Source organism: Pteronotus mesoamericanus, unplaced genomic scaffold (assembly GCF_021234165.1).
Source record: "Pteronotus mesoamericanus isolate MK-2021 breed Mesoamerican mustached bat unplaced genomic scaffold, CSHL_Meso_final contig_24, whole genome shotgun sequence".
Taxonomy (NCBI): domain Eukaryota; kingdom Metazoa; phylum Chordata; class Mammalia; order Chiroptera; family Mormoopidae; genus Pteronotus; species Pteronotus mesoamericanus.
In genome coordinates, this window is record NW_026555100.1 from 4,278,243 (window position 1) to 4,296,238 (window position 17,996).

The following is a 17,996-nucleotide window of genomic DNA, read 5'->3' on the forward strand; positions in this document are numbered from 1 at the left end:
TCCCCTTCCCAGCCCAGGGAGCCCCAGCGCCCTGAAAACCTGCAGTGGGCCTCAGATAGATCCACCAGGTCCAATCCTCCCCATAAGTCCTTTTCTCTCCCTCGGACACCAGGCAAAACCAGTTCTGTGGGGTGAATGTAGAGGTGTTATGCAGTGAGTCTGGTTGTCTACCTACCCCGATCCTTGACCCCAAAAGCAGCTAAGTGCAAACAGTTATTTACTCAATCTGTCATTTGATTATATTGAAGCCCAGCTGCTGAACCCAGAGAAAACTGTCTTTATGGTGGGTAGAAACTTCCTGTCAAGGACAGTTAATTTTAATTTTTCCACTGAGCTCAACCTCAAAGTGAGGTTGATTGCTACTCAGCAAGATGGACTGCATTAGTGGAGTCTTTAATTGAGCGCAGATCTATGTCCCAAAAGCATAATGTTTGTTGTATACATACTTTGGGACAAGAAGAAAAATGAAAAGCAGAGATTTCTAAGGAAAAATTGAAAGCAGAATGTGTTCCATAATCAGGATGGCAGCACGAAAGGCCAGCTGGGGGGCTTGGTTGAAGTCCTCGCCTCTCTACGCCTCCGTTCTAATGGGCTGTTGGCAAATGTTCCTAGAAGCGCGATGCCTGCGTTCATCTCCCTCTTTCCCAAACACTGGACTCCATTGTAGTTTCTCTCATAGCAAACAAAGAGCTCCAGGGAAGCAGCGATCGATGAGAGCCTCAGCGAGGGGCCATGGCATGTGTTTCAGCTGCATGGCTCCTCTTGGCCAAGGTGCTGATCCATGCTTGCATCCGTTATGGCCACTTCTGTCCACGTCTTTTCACCAGTGGCCTTGAGATGAGCCCTCAGCTGGAGCACAATGCCACTTCTGGCCTCTTACTGTTATGGTTTTGGACCCTTGTACCTCTTCCCTGAGCTGTAGAATTGATCTTTGTGATATTGAAAGAGGTGTCCTCTCGAAGGCCGGATGGGATCACTCTCCTCAAATCCACCGCTCCTTGACTTCCAAATACAGATCCTGGCACCCAAGCACTTCCATGTTCGAATCCCACTCTCCCCCTCCAAGAGTCCGATCACATCCTGTGCTCTGGCCTAATCAGTCCCCTCCTCCCTGCCTCCATTCTCAATCTATCAGCGAGTCAGCTGTGACAGCCTTCTAGTCCAGACTACTCTCCTCTCTCAGCTGTACAACTGTGACAGGCTCCCCCAGAGCTCCTCAGTTATATTTTTTGCCCCTCTCCAACTCTATCTCCACACATCAGCCAGACTGATCTTTAAAAAAGTAAACAATGCTCACCTCTTCCTTAAAATCCTGTGGCATGTGGCATTCTACCGCACCGCCACATTCCCCCTACCTAGATGAAATACTTTTTCTCCACTCTTCCCCTGCCTAGCTGCTTCTCATTCCTCAAATTAGCTTAAATGCCACTTCCCTGTAGTGACCACCCCTGACCACCTTATCTAGAGCAGGACCACAGTTGTTCTACACAGCTCTCAGCTACTGTCTGAAGTGATCTTGTTTATTCCTTTGTTGGTAATTTGCTATCTCTATTGGAATCTAAGCTTCCTAAGGGACCTTGACTCATCTGTTCATTGCTGCACCATCAGCACCCAGGACAATGCTTGGTACACAATAGAATCTAAATTATTATTTGGGGATAAATGATTAAATACAGGAAATAATAAACATATCCTGAAAGACCTTCATTACCTCCAGCCTCCATTTCTTATGTTGTGCTACCTCCTTGGCTTGACATGCCCTTGCCTCCCCCTTTCCTCTTCCATCTCCAAGGATTGACATTTGTAGGAAGTAAGACAGGCTCTACAGCCTCTCTCCCCTAAAGTCTGCTCTGTCCCCTCTAGGCAGAAATAACCCCAGCTTCTTCTGCCCCATGTTCCAAGGCCACCTACTTCAACATGACTTGACCCTGTTCCTGGACATTCTTGCCTAGAAAAATAAAGCTATGAACCAGAATATAACTTCACTGTTGGCTTCAGGAACTTCTCCAAATCAATGCAAACAACAAACTGCTCAAATAGCTCTCCTTCTCAGATTATTTTTTTAAATATATATGTATATATAATTGATTGTACTATTACAGTTGCCCCATTTTTTTAATCCTCTTCATTCACCTCCACCCTGGACACCCCACCCCCTTAGTTCATGTCCACGGGTCATACATATAAGTTCTTTGGCTTCTCCATTTCCTATATTGTTCTTTCTTTTCTTTTTGGGGGGGGGTATAATTTTATTTATGTATGTATTTATTAATATATTTTATTGATTATGCTATTACAGGTGTCCCATTTTTTTCTCCCCTTTATTCCCCTCCGCCTGACACCACCCCACCCTCACCATTCCCTTTCCCCTTAGTTCATGTCCATGTGTTTTACACATAAGTTCTTTGGCTTCTCCATTTCCTATACTATTCTTAACCTCCCCCTGCCTATTTTGTACCTACTATTTATGCTGCATAGTCCCTGTACGTTTACCCTTAATCTCCCCGCCTCCCTCCCCTCTATTTTACTGTTCATAGTTTTTGATCTTCTTTTTCTTAGATAAGTCCCTCTAACATTTCATATGATAAGGGCTTGGTGATGAACTCCTTTAACTTGATCTTATCTGGGAAGCACTTTATCAGCCCTTCCATTCTTAATGATAGCTTTGACAGGGTAATCTTGGATGTAGGTTCTTGTCTTTCAAGACTTTGAAAACTTCTTGCCAGCTCCTTCTTGCCTGCAAGATTTCTTTTGAAAAATCAGCTGATAGTCTTATGGGAACTGCTTTGTAGGTAACTATCTCCTTTCCTCTTGCTGCTTTTAAGATTCTCTCCTTATCTTTAATCTTGGGTAACTTAATTATGATGTGCCTTGGTATGTGCTTCCTTGGGTTCAACTTCTTTGGGACTCTCTGAGCTTCCTGGATCTCCTGGAAGTGTGTTACTTTTGCCAGATTGGGGTAGTTTTCCTTTGTTATTTTTCCCAATGTTTTCAATTTCTTGCTCTTCCTCTTCTCCTTCTGGCACCCCTATGATTCAGATGTTGGAATGTTTAAAGTTGTCCCAGAGGTTCCTAAGCCTCTCCTCAGTTTTTTGAATTCTTGTTTCTTCATTCTGTTCTGGTTGAGTGTTTATCTCTTCCTTCTGCTCCCAATCATTGATTTGAGTCCCGGTTTCCTTCTTTTTCCTGTTGGTTCCCTGTATGTTTTTCTTCATTTCACTTTGCACAGCCTTCACTTTTTCCTCCATTTTGCAACCATACTCAACCAATTCAGTGAGCATCTTGATTACCATTGTTTTGAACTGTGCATCTGATAGGCTGGCTATCTCTTCATTGCTTAATTCTGGTTTTGGAGCTTTGATCTGTTCTTTCAGTTGGGCCGTATTTCTTTGTTTGGGTGCACCTTGAAATTTGTTGGCAGGGCAGAGCCTTAGGTATTCATCAGGGCGGGGCAACCCAGGTCTCTGTGTTGTGATGCTGTATGTGGGGGAGGGATCTGTGAGGAATCAATGCCCTTGTTTGGCTCTTGGCTTTCAGTCACTTCCCCCCCGCCCCCACAAGCAAATTAGGCCCTTCTAGTGCTGATTCCTGGGTGGGTGGGCTTGTGTACCTTCTAGGATCCTGTGGGTCTCTCCAATGGACTCTCCTGTGAGGCTGGGAGTTTCTCCTACTGCTGCATTCCCCACAGGTTTTACAGCCAGAGGTTTTGAGGCTTTCTTTTCCCACACGGGAACCCTGGGTTGCGTAGTCTCTCTCTCTCCCCAGCCGTTCCTCCCAGTTTATCCGCACACTAATGTGGGACCGCCCAGTCTGCCAGCTGCCGCCTCGTCCTTTATCCTCTCCACCCCAGCTGTCCATCTCTGTCCCTCATACCAGTCTGGATGAATGTTTCTTCTTTAGCTCCTTGGTGGTTGAACGTCCATACAGTTCCATTTTCTGTCAGTTCTGGTTATTTCTTGTTTTTAAATTTGTTGTTGAACTTCTTTTGGTTGTACGAGGAGGGAAAGTGTATTTACCTATGCCTCCATCTTGGCCGGAAGTCTACGATTATTGTTTTGCCCAATTAGACAATGATTCACTTACCACAGCAAGGGCTGTGCATTGTGTTCACCAATTCCATGAACATTAATATCAAGAATTTTGCCAACTCCCAGTCAAATCCTGAATTAAAAGACCTGTCTTAAACCACTCATTCAAGCCCCTACTTCCAAACCCAGCCCTCTCACAGGAGAGGCCGCTTTAAAGGGTCTCCTGAGGCTCTGTGAAGGTGGCTCTCTGCTCCACATTCGGTTTTACCTGATGAACACGTTATGGTGCAGGCCTTTGGGGATTGTATTGGGGGGGGGGGATTTGGCTGGTGACAGCCCACTCCTGCGACCACCACAGTGTTCAGCACCAAGCTCTTCTGTATTTTGTGAGTGATGAAAGAGTAAATGCACAAAGGAATAGTTCTCTACCCTACCTTCCGACACCTTCTTTCCCTTCTTGAAGCATCCCAGCCAGAAACAAGAAACAGCACAGGTGCTCAAGGGGCCAGTCAGTAATAAGAGCAGGGCTTTGGCCTAAAGAAGTTCTCCATTTCAATGACTAGGCCCTACTTTGGAAGCTGAAATCGACTGCTGAAACCAGCGGGGTGGCCCCTTAGTTTCCCCCTAGTTGCAGTCTAAGGAGCCTCAAGGCCGACCGGCCTCTCTCTACTTTGTGCCCAGGACAACGGCGCTGGACCGCTATGGGCTGCAGAAGGCGGGCTTCACGCACGTGCTGAATGCTGCCCACGGCCGCTGGAATGTGGACACAGGACCCGACTACTATCGCGGCATGGCCATTGAATATCACGGAGTAGAGGCCGATGACCTGCCCACCTTCGACCTCAGCGTCTTCTTCCATTCGGCGGCCGCTTTCATCGACGCGGCGCTCCGCTCGGATCACAGTAAGAGGCATGCAGCCCACTAGCGGCCCCGCCCCCAGCCCGTGGCCCCGCCCCTTACCCAAGGGGAAGGAGGATCTTTGCACTCCGAGTCTGCTCCCCTCTCAGAGCCGGCCAGAGTTACGTGTGGGTGAGCTGTGGGACATGTCTGAGCCCCTGGAGGCCGTAAGCCCCCCTGAGAGTGCTGCTGGTGGAGTTTTGGCTTCGATTGAATTGGCATCGGGAGGTTCAGAGGCGAGGCCTTTGGCCCGCTATTCTGCCCCCTAAGGCACGTCAGCCATCCTTGCAAAGACTGGATGGTCTGGCAACCCTTGAAGGTGGAATGACCCAGAGACACTAATTATGCCTGTGCCCAAACCCGGCTAATAGTCAAGGGTTTCGATGCCAGAAAACCCTCAGGCAGCTGACTTGAGTAGAAATCTGCGGAAAGACTCCCAATTCTCCTGCCAACTAACCAAGTCCACAGCCCCCCTACCTCCTTAACCTCCCCTCAACCAAGCCTAGTGAAGCCGCCTGTAGAAAGCTGACGGCCGAGCCTCCGTACGTGGCTAACTGCATTTGAGACTGAGCTCTGCACCTGTCATGTCCAAGTTTCCCAAGGTTAATTATCCATCTTTTAAATCACAGTCCTAGACCTTGCGCTCAAAATGCAGGTTTAGCTGCCCTACAGAGAAAGGCTACAAGGCTATTTTGGAGAGAAGGGCACAATTTAGGAATGTGTCAGGTAAGACAATACGCAGTTATTGTTGCAGGGTGTGTTTCAGTGGCATTCCATGGAGGCCAGAGGGACTTCAGCTCCCTCCCTAATCTGTGCTCTGACTTCAGCCGCATGTGTCATAACCCTTTATGGGACCATCACATAATTCAGGATATCCAGTTACAGTACTACCTCCTTATTTGCAGTTTCACTTTCCCTAGTTCCAGTTACCTGCGGTCAACTGTGGTCTGAAAATATTAAATGGAAAATTCCAGAAATAAACAATTCATAAGTTTTAAATGGCATGCCTTTCTGAGTGGCGTGATGAAATCCTGCAGTGTCCTGATCCATCTGGTCAGGGACATGAATCACCCCTTTGTTCAGTGTATCCACGCTGTATATGCTCCCTGCCCATTAGTCACTTAGTAGCCATCTCAGCTATCAGATCAACTGTCTCAGTATCACAGTGCTTGAGTTCAAGTAACCCTTGTTTTACTTAATGGCCCCAAAGTGCAAGAGTAGTGACACTGGCAATTCAGATACACCAAAAAAAAAAAAAAAAAAAAAAGCCTGTAAGTGAAAAGGTGAAAGTTCTGGGATAAGAAAAAAAATTGTATGCTGAGCTTACTGTAAAGGAATCTTTTATCTGTAAAATTGTGAAGACAGAAGAAGAAATTTGTGCTAGTTTTGCTGTCACACCTTAAACTGCAAAAGTTACAGCCACAGTGTGTGATAAGTGCTTAGTTAAGATGGGAAAAGCATTAAATTTATGGGTGGGAGACAGAACAGAAAATGTGTTCTGATTGATGGCAACGTGTTGCACCAGAAAGCTTAGTGCCTGAAGATTTCAGCAGGGGATCCCCTGAAACGAGCGACACCACGACATTTACTGCAAGTACGGGATGGCCACACAGATCCAGGAATAGGCTGGACAGAAAAATATAAAAATTACTGGAGAGGCTGTGTTTGCCAATAAAGCAGCTGTGGCCACATTTCCAGCAGAGCTGAAGAAGTTGATTGGGTTCAGTACTGTCTGTGGTTTCAGGCATCCCACTGGTGGTCTTGAGACATATCTTCCCAGATAAGCGGGGGACTACTGTACTGAAAGCCTTTCTTATCACAAGAGGTCGGGATTACAAAGCTCATGACTGACCGACTGGCCTGCTTCAGGAACTTGCAACCTGTGGCTGGACCGAGGCCACAACGGATGCCGTCCCAAGGTACACCTGGCTCCACGGCCAGCCATAGGCGCCAACAGTCTTTCTTTTGGGTCACAAAGCAATGTCGTGTTGAAAAAAGAAAGCTATGGAGCTGAAGTGCTTGTATTTGGGGATGCCTCATTTCAAAGTTGTTCTTTTATGAGTCTATTTATGGGCCATCTTTTGGGTTAGGCGCATTCTGGGTTTCCAAGCAGGATCAAAAAGCGACGCGACTCTGACTCATCACCACGAGGTAAAATTCGCCTGAGAGTATTTGAAGTTAACTGAAAACATATTTGACATGAAAAAACAAAAAGGTACAGTACAACTACCCAATCCTTCAGTTTCACTTGCCATTATTACATCTTTGGCCTTCCCCCTAATGAAAGGGGTCTGGCAGGCTTTGGAGAGGACAGGGCTGGGTTCAAATTCACAACTTACTAACAATGTGATTTCTCTGGGCCTTGGTTTCTCCATCTGGTGATAAAAATATTTATCTTGAAAGGTTATAATGAGGATCAGCAGTAACCGACATAAAGCACTTAGCAAAGAACCTGGTGCACAGCAGGCTCTCAGATGTGTTTGATAAAGAGAGGTCATGCACCATGAAACACATAACCACACCAGCACATGCACATCATCATAATAAAGTTTCCAATCCCCAAAGAAAAAAAGACATTCCAACTTTGAACTAGCATCATACACTCACATGACAGCTTGTTTTTGTTCCCAGCATGTGATTTTAGAATCTGCCCCCACTGCCAGATCAGGAAAGAATGGGGCTCTCAAGTCCTGTTTAGGCCTGGGCAGACCACAGAGCTTCGATGTGGAGATGTCAGGCTGGTACGGATAGTGACTGGAAGGCCAGGCAGTGGGAAGCACCTAGCAAAGGAAGGGCCAAGAGGGAAAAGTATATACCCAGGTCAGAGAGTATGCAGGGGTGGGGGACTAGACCAGTTGGCTGGGGACAGGGATCAGGACATGACCGCATGCCAGGTGGGAGGCTGGGCTCCCTTCTCAGTGCCCTTTGCACTTGGACATCTGAAGACTTCCCTGAACTGAGGGATCAAAGACCAACCCTTCCCCACCAGGCAGAGAATGAATGAATGAAGCTGGCGGCATGTAAGGCAATGGGTGCAGTTAGGGGTGCTTGTGGCTAAGCGGAGAGCTCGCATGCCTCCCGAGGAGGGCAGCTGCTGCTCAGTCCCAGCCGACATTTGTCTTGTGAGAATCAGCGCAGATGTGGTAGATCTGACTTTTCAGGAAACATCTCCAATCTGGATTTTAATATAATATCACTCAATTTTTAAGTGTTGGTAACAAATAGAAAATTTCTTAAAACGCTCTGAAGGCCAAACAAAAGAAGCCTGATGGCTGTCAGTTTGTAACCTGAGTAGTCAAAAGAACAAAATAAAGTGTTGGTTAGCTTAGCAATGGCATTGTCATAGATTCCAGATAGTGGAGATGACATGTGCTTGGCCTGCCTGCCACGTGCAGTGGGCGGCCTGGTTGTGTCTAATCATGCACTGGAAAACCAAGGGGCCTGACCATAGATAGCATTTTAAAGCCAGGCCCACTCGTGTGTTTCTTATTATACTTTTGATATAAGAGGTGTTGATGGACAGTCTGGCCGAAAGACAAGGCTGTCTCCCTCTCCTCCCTCTCGTCTTTCCTCTTCTTCCTTGGCTCGTTTCAGCCGAGTGGTACAGTGTTTCCCACGGCTGCCCCTCGCAGCTCATCTCGTTCACTCTTTTTGAAAAGCATTGCTCATGGGGCTGCGCCCGTGGTCTGAAATCAGCCCCATGGGTCCCACTCCCATCCCTATCCTACCCTGATTTGCCCCTTCTGAAAGAACTCCCAGGCCACCTCAGTCCGTCTTGAGAAATCTTAGAGATAATCTAGCCCAGGGCGCTGCCCTTAGAGCTGGGGAAACAGCAGCCCAGAGAGGCCAAGTGATGTGCCCAGGGTCACAGAGCTCATCAGAGGCCAGTGGGAATTCCTTCTGTCACTCAATTCTTTGCCCTTATTTTCAGCTTCTGGTGACTTTGCTGTGTGCAAGAGGTCACCAAATATTATGGAAGGTGAGGCATTCCAGCTGCTTATAGAATTTGAAACAACTGAACTTGTCATACTTCATCAGAAAAACAAGTGCTGACAAAATACTGCCACAGGAACCCCATTTGGACTGCCTTAACCACTCCTCCTGCAGCATCCTCGGAGCTGAATTAGCATGGTCTTAATTTAATGAGATCTTCTAAGAAATCCCGGGGCAGACAACACAAGGCTCTGAAGGTCAGATCTTATGCCACCACTCTTCTTTCGTTCGTTCTTTTTCTTAAACAGTCCACAGCCTGCTTTTGAAGCTGTCTTAAAATCTGTTATGGACAAGGTAGCTATGAATAAATAAGTGAAGCCTGCTTTCGGGCAGGGGGTTGATTCTCTGGTGTTTCTGATCATTAACCAGATCAGACTTTCAGGGGTCTAAGGGTCTCCTGCCCCACGGCGGCGCTCACAGGCCTGCCCCTCAGCAGCTCCAAACACGCCCTGTCCCCTCTTCCGAGGACTTCCACAAGCGCAGGCCGTTGTGCTGAGGAGGGCACGCTCCAAGCTAGTGAATGAGAGCTAGGCCAAGGGCATCCCCCACACCAAGGAAGGAGGTTGTTGAGACAGTGCACCTCTGGTGGCGGGGTAGGTGTGGTGAGGGTGAGGAGGTGTGGGTTAGGGGGCTTGGCCTGTGTGTCTGAGACCTAATTCTGGTCAGAAGTGAAAATATGCAATTGGGAAGCCATAGAGATTATCGATTTGGGTTTTCTTCATACGATTGTGGGAATTCAACTTCTGGTAAAGGCCTAAGGGAAAATATTTCACTGGAATCACCATTTTTAAGAGGTAGATTGTGACCTATAGTGAGTCATAAAAACAATTTAGTGGGTGCAGTCAGCATTGCTTTGAAAAAACTGACTGATTAGGAAAGAATAATAAAAAATATCAGCAGGCATTGCACGTGATAAAAGTACGTATTATTTTGTAAAACTCTTGTCTGATACACACACGCTGGTGATGCCACACAGCATTTAAGAGCTATGGCTCTGGCGCCGGGTGGCCTGGCTTGAGCCACGGCTGGGCCACTTCCTAGCTGTGCGACTTGAACAAGTCGCTTTTTTGCACATCAGCTACATCCTCTGAAAAATCGTGACAACCATTTTATCTACCTCACCAGGTTGTTATGAGGACTGACTACAATAAAAACACATAACATTCTTGCAAAATATGGTGCAAAGTGAGGCTATGTATGTGTTCACTGTGAATTTTATACAGTGCTTCTGAGTCACACAAAAAAGTCCGCAAACCATGAACTAGAAAATGCCAACCCCGACAATGCTGCCCCCTCCCAGGGCCCTAACCTTGGTTGGTGCCTAACTCACAAAGAGCCTCCTAGTTTCTCTGGTGTGGGCCATGTTGGGAACAGGCCAAAACGCAGCCTTCCTTGCCTTCTCTTCCGAACTCTCCTGAGAGCAGTTTCTCACCACAGGATGCTGGGCCCCAAAGGGTGGTGCTTAGCAGAGCCACAGAGCAAAGAGGTAGCATTAAGTACCTTGAGAGACCAAGGAAAGGCCCTTTACTCTGGGAAGACCTACCAAACTCATGTGGCGAATGGCATTAATGCCAGCTGTCACAAAAACAAAATTTAGTTCCAGGAGTCTCTGCTGGAGCTGAGCACCACCCCCACCCCACCCCCTCTCCTGCCCCCCTCTTTCCCACTCTCTCCCTCTCCCTTCCCCCTCCTCCCACTTAACAGACTTCAGGCTCCCAAAAGACTTAATGAACTACAGCTTTCGTCTGTTTCAGGCATTTACTCATGACAGAAAGAATTACCCTTTTTGCCAGGAGAGGAAGAAACGCTTTAGTTATCAGCAAAGCTGGCAAGGGCCCAGGCGGCCTCTGGAACAGTCTGTGGCAATGAGAATGCCAGAGGCAGACATTCCACTCCAGGCGCGCAGTCACGTGGGGGCCAGCCTCCCCCAAACCCAACCCAGCGGCGAAGAAGCCGGCCCTGCCTCTTGCCCTCTTTTCTGGCCACACTCTTGTAGCTCAGCCACATGCAGGGTGGGAGTGCAGGGCCCTTGGTTAGCCTATGGCGATCCGTGGAAGTAAATTATGATCAAATGAATAGCTCTCCAAGGAATACCTCTCTGTGCCAGCACTATGTGTGGAGAGGCCATTAGTAGAGTCCTTACTGTTGGGCAGGGTGTGCAGTCCTCTCCGGCCGGGGCGCGTAGGGAGAGCGAGCCTGGGGACTGGTGTTTCAAGGCCTCTTGCGTTTCTCATGTGGCTGTGGCTGCTATTACCACTGTCCTGGACATGGTCCCCCGAGGAAAGGTGAGAGTGACAAGAGAGAACCACGCCCACTCGGAAGTACTCTTTCCAAGCTGTTCTCATACCCTGCAGATGCTCCAAAAACCTGGGGATGTCCATGAGCGTCTTCTTGGTCATCCTTCCAGGAGTCGGGCCTGAGGCTCAGGAACAGGGACAGCACTGGGGCCGCACAGCTCCAGCTGCTCGGCCAGCTCCATCCCAGCAGAGCGCTCCACAGCCGGGGGAGGGCGGCCTCTGGGGCGGCAGTAGTGGCAGTGGTGGGTACAACCTGAGGGCCTAATCTCATTATTTTCTCCGTCCCAAGAACGTAATGGCCAGTGTCCCGCACACAGTAGGGCCTCAATAACATGTTGCTTTGAACTATTTCTAGTGCTGGCACCAGCTTTCTGAGTGACCCATGGCAAGTCATTTCATGAGTATGTTTTCCTTCTCTGTAAAGCAGGGATGATGATAATGAAACCTTGAAGGTTGTATCACGGATGAAATGACGTGTAACACGAGTCGATGCTCACTATGTGAGCTCTAGAGCGCCACCAAATGGAGGATGAGGAAACAGTTTTACAGCGAGGTGTCTAAGCTGGGCCCTTCTGTTGCCATGGTAGCAGCCAAAAGAAGCGTTTTTGTATGTGTGTGAAAATTCTTTTAGGTCTCTGGTTCTCAAACTCTTTGGTTTCAGAACGCACTTACACTCGTAAATATTACTGAAGACCTGAAAGAGTTTTTGCTTATGTAGGTTATGTCTATCAATATTTACCCTAGTAGAAAGAAAAACTGAAAAATTTAATATTCATTTAAAAATAATGAAACACACCATTGCATAGTAACATAATAACATTTTAATGAAAAGTTGTATTTTCCAAATACAGTTAGGGAGAAGAGTGGCATTAATTTACATTTTTACAAATCTCTTTAATATTAGGCTTATTAGAATCCAGTTGGAATCTCATTAGCTTCTGCATTCAATCTGTTGTGACATATTGTTTTGGTTGATGTAGATGAAAAAAAACCCAGCCCCACTCGGATATGTAGTTGGAGAAGGGAGAGATACTTCAAGAGCCTTTTCAGATAATTGTGGATATTCTTCTTCGATACTACACCCAAACTTGACAAATGACAGCTTCTTAAAGGCTAGATGTGATCTGAGATCTGAAACCATATCATTAAACTTCATACTTAGTTACATGAAAATCCATTGGTCTGTTTTACACTGTGAATGAAGTTTTTACCCCTGCATGCTTCTGTAACATCCTGTATTGTCATTTGGAAAATGGTGGTTTACTAAGTTATGTAGATCCTCCAAATGTTGACACTTTTCAATGTACATTATGAAAAACCACATTTGTTAAGTATAGCGCTGATCTTAACAGAAAAATCTTCGAAGTATTGGGACTTCACGGTGATAGATATATTTTCCAAAATTCTAATTTTTGCTCAAAAGCTTACATTTTATCACTGGCAATAAATACCATCAGTTTTCTTTGACACGACAGGCCGACTTTGTTCACTTTTGAGAAAAAGTCTGCCAACTACCCAAGCTTGAATTACCATGGTTTTTCTGTCATTCATTCTTTTAAGTGAAAACGGTGTTTCATGAAACAGTGGCTAATTCAGTGTGCAACCCAATCTCTCACGTGCTTTTCCGTGAGGTAGCCGTTGCACTCTGGTATGCAGCCCAAGTGCTTTATGTGCGCCTCCTATGTCATCACACAGAATATTAAGAACTGCTACCAAGGGCTGAAACTTGATAAACTTAAGATTTACTGCTTCATCAAGGATATTCCAAGGGAAACTGGCTTCCCCCGCACCGCCGGGAGTGCATGGCCGTGAGGAATGCGATGATTACTAGAATAGTTAGTTTGCTGCCTCTTCTCCCCACTCCATTTCAGATAAGATCCTGGTTCACTGTGCCATGGGCCGCAGCCGGTCGGCCACCCTGGTCCTGGCCTACCTGATGATCCACAGGAACATGACGCTGGTGGAGGCCATTCAACAAGTGGCGAAGAACCGCTGTGTCCTACCCAACCGGGGTTTTCTGAAGCAGCTCCGGGAACTGGACAAGCAGCTGGTGCAGCAGAGGCGACAGGCCCAGCACAGCGACGAGGGCGAGAAGGCCAGCGAGGAGGAGCTGTAGGGCCCCACGTGGGGCAGCGGAGACACTTGGGAATGAAGAGGGACGGCTGAAACAGCTCTGGCCTGTGACTTCTCTGTCACGGAGAAGGGACAGTGAGACCAAAGCTTGACTTCTTCCAAATCATCTTAAACTTCCGGGGTGTGTGCTGACGACAGAGAGGATTGAAGGCTGCCTCCTGGACGAGTCCAGTGCTTGGCTTCACAGCAAAATAGGGCAGATGGGCTTCCCAGCAGAACTGGTTGCAGATGAATGCAGGTCTGCGTACAGGCGCCTGTATTTTTTATTGTTTTTATAAGATGGGAGCAGACAAGGATTTTAAAATGTATAGGCATTGTGCTGTGATTCAATGTTTGGCTGTCTGAAAGTCACACTCTTAAAAAATAATTTTGAAATATAAACATATTTTCTAACCACAGAAAAGTGCCTGGGAGTGCCATTCTTCAGGAGAGTTTGCACAGCTCATTAGGGAGGCCCCTTTCTGAGGCACCTGCTTTTCCCTACCGCCTCACACATCCTGTTTTTGATGGGACCCCCAGGGTCAGGCCCCCATCAGTGCTGCTCTCTGAAAGCTGCACAGAGCAACTCATTTGGTGGGACGGGGAGCGGGGTCCTGGGCCCCTGCACAGGATCCCTGCTTTGGGATCCCCCACCCTCCTCAGGGAGCCAGGACTCTTCAAACATTTAGCCAGAGTTACCAGTACCCAGAGATACTCAGTAAATTGTGGTACATTTGCACAAGAGTTTGACTTTATAACTTTGGGAAAGAGGGAGGAGACACTCTTTAGGGAATAAGAACACAGGGGAACTCCTTTCATTTTGATTCTTGTTTTCAGTCCCACCAGAAAGTCTTTGCCAATGTGTCCGCCCTGGGAGAACAAGGCACCCGGGTGAGCTCAGGTGGGGAGTCCCCCTTCCTTGAGAGTTCAGCCAGTCACCCTGACTCTCCGATTTTCATTCTTGAGGACAGCAGCAGGCACCGAGCAGGTAGAGATGGCTTCTGGAACTAGGAACAATCGGCCAGACAGAACCCAAAGAGATACTGATGTAGATGCTGGCAGTCAAGGACCAGACACCAAAACTGCCTACAGAAAACAGAGTGTCATAAAGGCCTATGCGGAAAATGTGCAAAGAGGCTAGCTCAATCCTCCAATTTGGCTGTGGTTTTCAGCAGAATTAAAGAGGCGGTTTGTCATGAAGCATGGTGTCCAGCGGCTCAGCAGCTGTGCAAAGCCACCCAAGGGTAACCCTGTGAACTTTGGGGGGCTGCCCGACTTTTGTGCCAGAGGGGAGGACTTGCGGCCTGGGCCTGTCTGGGCTGGCTTCCAGGAACTGCCCGGGGTCTGCTCTACGTGAGTCATCTTGGCCTGAGAGGAATCGGGTCCTCATCATGACTCAGATTTGAGTGTGATGAAAGCTGCACACAAGCTCTTGGAAAAGAGTCGCCAAAACAAACACCTTTCCCCCACCCCCCCACCACACACGTGAACTCTAGGGTCATAGTGGCCCCTACCTAGACTTTTCTATCACAGGATCCTAATAATTGCCTCGAAACTCAGTTATCTCCTAGGTCTGATCTATTGCTTGTCCAGAGAAAAATCAGTATTTCCATTATAATAAAATATGTGGAAAGTACAGAACACCTAGAGTTTCCACGCTGGTGTTCTCTCGAGTCCTACCCTTTCCTATGTGCTCCAACCTCTGAGCACAGCAGAATCAGAGAACTTTAAAGTTGCAAGTCCAGCCTTTTCACTGTGGTTCCTGGGAGCTCGGGGGTAGGAGAAACAGGAGTGTTGGCAAAAGTGTTTCAAGTCTTCAGAAGTAAAATATTCAGTCAACAAGTATTTATTGAGTACCTATCGCACACCAAAAAGTGGGGTTAGGAGGCCAAAAGTAGAAACAAAAATACATGTTGCGATCGAGGGCCATGAGGAAAACAGATAGTAGAGTGAACTGGGGACAGGGCTGGGGAGAAACACACTCTAGACGGGTGGCCGAAGACGGCGGCTCTGAGATTGGGGTGAGCCGAGCCTTGAAGGAGCACACCTTTCAAATGGGAAGGGAACATTCTAGGCTGAGCAACAGCACAGGGGAAGGCTCTCAGGTGGCAAAGGAATGTGTTTTGGGGCAAACACTCCAAGGTGTGTTTGCGGAACTGCCCATCAGTGAAACTAAAGCGCACGGATGAGGCAAGGAGTGGAAGGAGAGGGGTAGAGATGCTAGATTTTATTCTAAGTGCAAAGAAAACCCATTGAGAGGTTTTAAGCAGGAAAAAGGTACTGTCCATGTTTTAAGGAAATCGCTCTGGAAAGAAAAAAATCACCGTTGCTTAAGTATGGAAAATGGATTGTAGGAAGTTAAGAAGGGAAGCAAGAAAACCAGTTAGGAGGCTGTTGGAACTGTTAATAGGAAAGAGGAAAGTGACTTGGACTAAAGCAGGGCCAGCGGAAAAGTACTCAAGATTATTTTGGAATTATCCTGGAGAACCAGCAGAACCTTGATAGGGAGGGAGAAATGAAAACAATCACTTCGGCTTCTTGGCGGTGCCTTAATACTGAGATGGGGTCCAATGGGCAGAAATGGGAGCAGGGGGCTGCAGATCACCAGTTATATCATGTCTGCTAAGACATACAAAAGGTGTCCCATAGCATTTGACCTTAAGTCTAGAGAGAGCTCAGGCTAGAGACATACTCGTGGATGTTATCTGTAGAGAGGTGGAATTTGAAATCATTGCACTGAGTTGAGAGGAAAGAGGCAGGGCGCCCCAGGAAAGGGGACAGAGACAGGAGAAGAAAAAGCACGAGTGTGGAATTATGGAAGCCTGGGTACAAAGAAATGGAAGGTACTGCTTTGTAACATAACTGTGCTTGTACTCTGAGTACTGACTATAGACCAACACTTGCTGGGAACAACAAAGTAACTTGTATTTGTACCACACTTTGGCAGTTTTAAAGCACCATATATTTATTATCTAAGCCTTTAAATCAGAGAGATGACAAGTCATGGTCTTTTCAGAGTAAAGTGCCACAGGAAAAAGCTGAGATTTGGAGAGAACCAGGTTTTTGGAGCTGTAATCTCATCTGTAAATTGAAGACAAAAGCCCCATCTCCTGTACAAGGTGTATGTGTGTGGAACACATGGGAAGACTGTTTGTGAAAACTTTGTGACAATATTGTTACTATTTCTAAAACAAAATGTTGGCAAGGAAGGCCCATGCCTTCCCACCCTGGTAGGCACCACTCGACCTATTAAAAAGTAAAGGTTAGCAACTGACAACCTCTTCTTGTTGACCCTTGCGAAGGAAAGAACACATTACTGGGTTTAAAAGATGGGGCCTGTTAATGAATCTAAACCTAATGGTGACATTTCAGTCCTGATAAATCCAAGTTCCTGTTTTCCAGGATCATTTAGGGCTGAATTGACTTCTCTAGTGAGAGTGGGTCAATGAGGAGGGTGCAGGGTGTTCTGAGGCAACCTCAGATCAGCAGCTCATCTCTTATGCCAGGCCTTTCCGTTCTGTCAATGAACGCTGGGACCTGGGGCCAGCTAAAGGGCTCCCATACCTGGCTCTGCTGCAGTCCCTAGGGGGCTTGGGAAACACAAGGAGTCCCAGTCCTGTTCCTCGATTCTAGTCTGGCAGGTCTGGGCCTTGTCCATAAGCTCCCTGGAGGGCTGTGAGGCAGGCAGGATGTGGGGGCGGTGGAGCCCGGGTATCACACAGAGCAGAGGGTGTGATTGGCAAGCCACTGCCAAAGGTAACACAGAGGGGAAATCTCATTCCCCAAAGAATCTTAACACAAGAGGAAAGAGACCAAATACGTGAAGGTTTCAAGGTGAGGCCTTTGGGAAGTTCTGCATGGCTTCCGATCAGATTGTTAGCAGGCCCTCTACCCCATCTTGCAGGCTCAGGCAGCCTCCTGCCTGATGTGTGGACTCACTGAGCTGCCAAGGTCCTTGGCTGCTCCCAAAGTGACACAGCAGCTGATTCAAACAAGCAGCACACAGTCACCTCCCACTCTGGAGGTGGATTAGGTTTCCTTTCCTAGCAGCACAGCTTCTGAAAGGTTCTCGTCTCCCCTTTGTGATGACAGCTCCTGCAGAAGTGTTTTTTGGAAACCCTCCCTCAGCCACTACAGATTTTCCATTGACTGTGTAGTGTGGAAGGGCTCAAAAGATAAACTCTTTGACACTAAGCCCAGAATGCTTTGTAACTATGAGAGTAAATAAATAAATAAATAAATAAAGATGAGAGTACAAGGCAAAACCCTTGATGGGCAGCCTCCCTCTGTAGGGCCTATGATTCTGGGGTATATGTACCATCCTGCTTTTTTGGAGTCTTATTGTCTCCTTTTAAAGTTTGTATCTATGATCTGTACAACACCTGATGTGTGTGTGCATGCACACGCACATGCTGAATCACTGGTGGAAAAGCAACATTCTTTTTCCAAGAGGTATAAAAGTTGTGGCTGGCTTCACAGGGCAGCTGTGAGCACCCGTGTTTAGACACTCTGGAGCTTAATGAGGCAGTTTCACACGGGTGCCAAGTCAAGCATACACTTCTAGCCTTGTTGCTTGAATAATCAGCTGTTTTTAACAGACAGAACTTTCTCTGAATTCCATAAAATATTTGAAAACACTGACTTTTTTCAAAGGGGGCATGGAGGGGGT

At 47.2% G+C, this 17,996-nt stretch overlaps 1 protein-coding gene across 1 annotated transcript in view; it reads left to right on the forward strand.

Annotated features, from left to right (window-relative positions):
• DUSP29 (dual specificity phosphatase 29) overlaps positions 1 to 13,751 on the forward strand; it is a 36,160-nt gene extending 22,409 nt beyond the window's left edge. Inside the window, exons 3-4 of the mRNA XM_054572533.1 lie at positions 4,710 to 4,930; positions 13,087 to 13,751. Of these exons, the coding sequence (XP_054428508.1) occupies positions 4,710 to 4,930; positions 13,087 to 13,331 (466 nt within the window). The 3' untranslated portion in view covers positions 13,332 to 13,751. The remainder of the gene's footprint in view (positions 1 to 4,709; positions 4,931 to 13,086) is intronic.
• Positions 13,752 to 17,996: the final 4,245 nt, after the last annotated feature.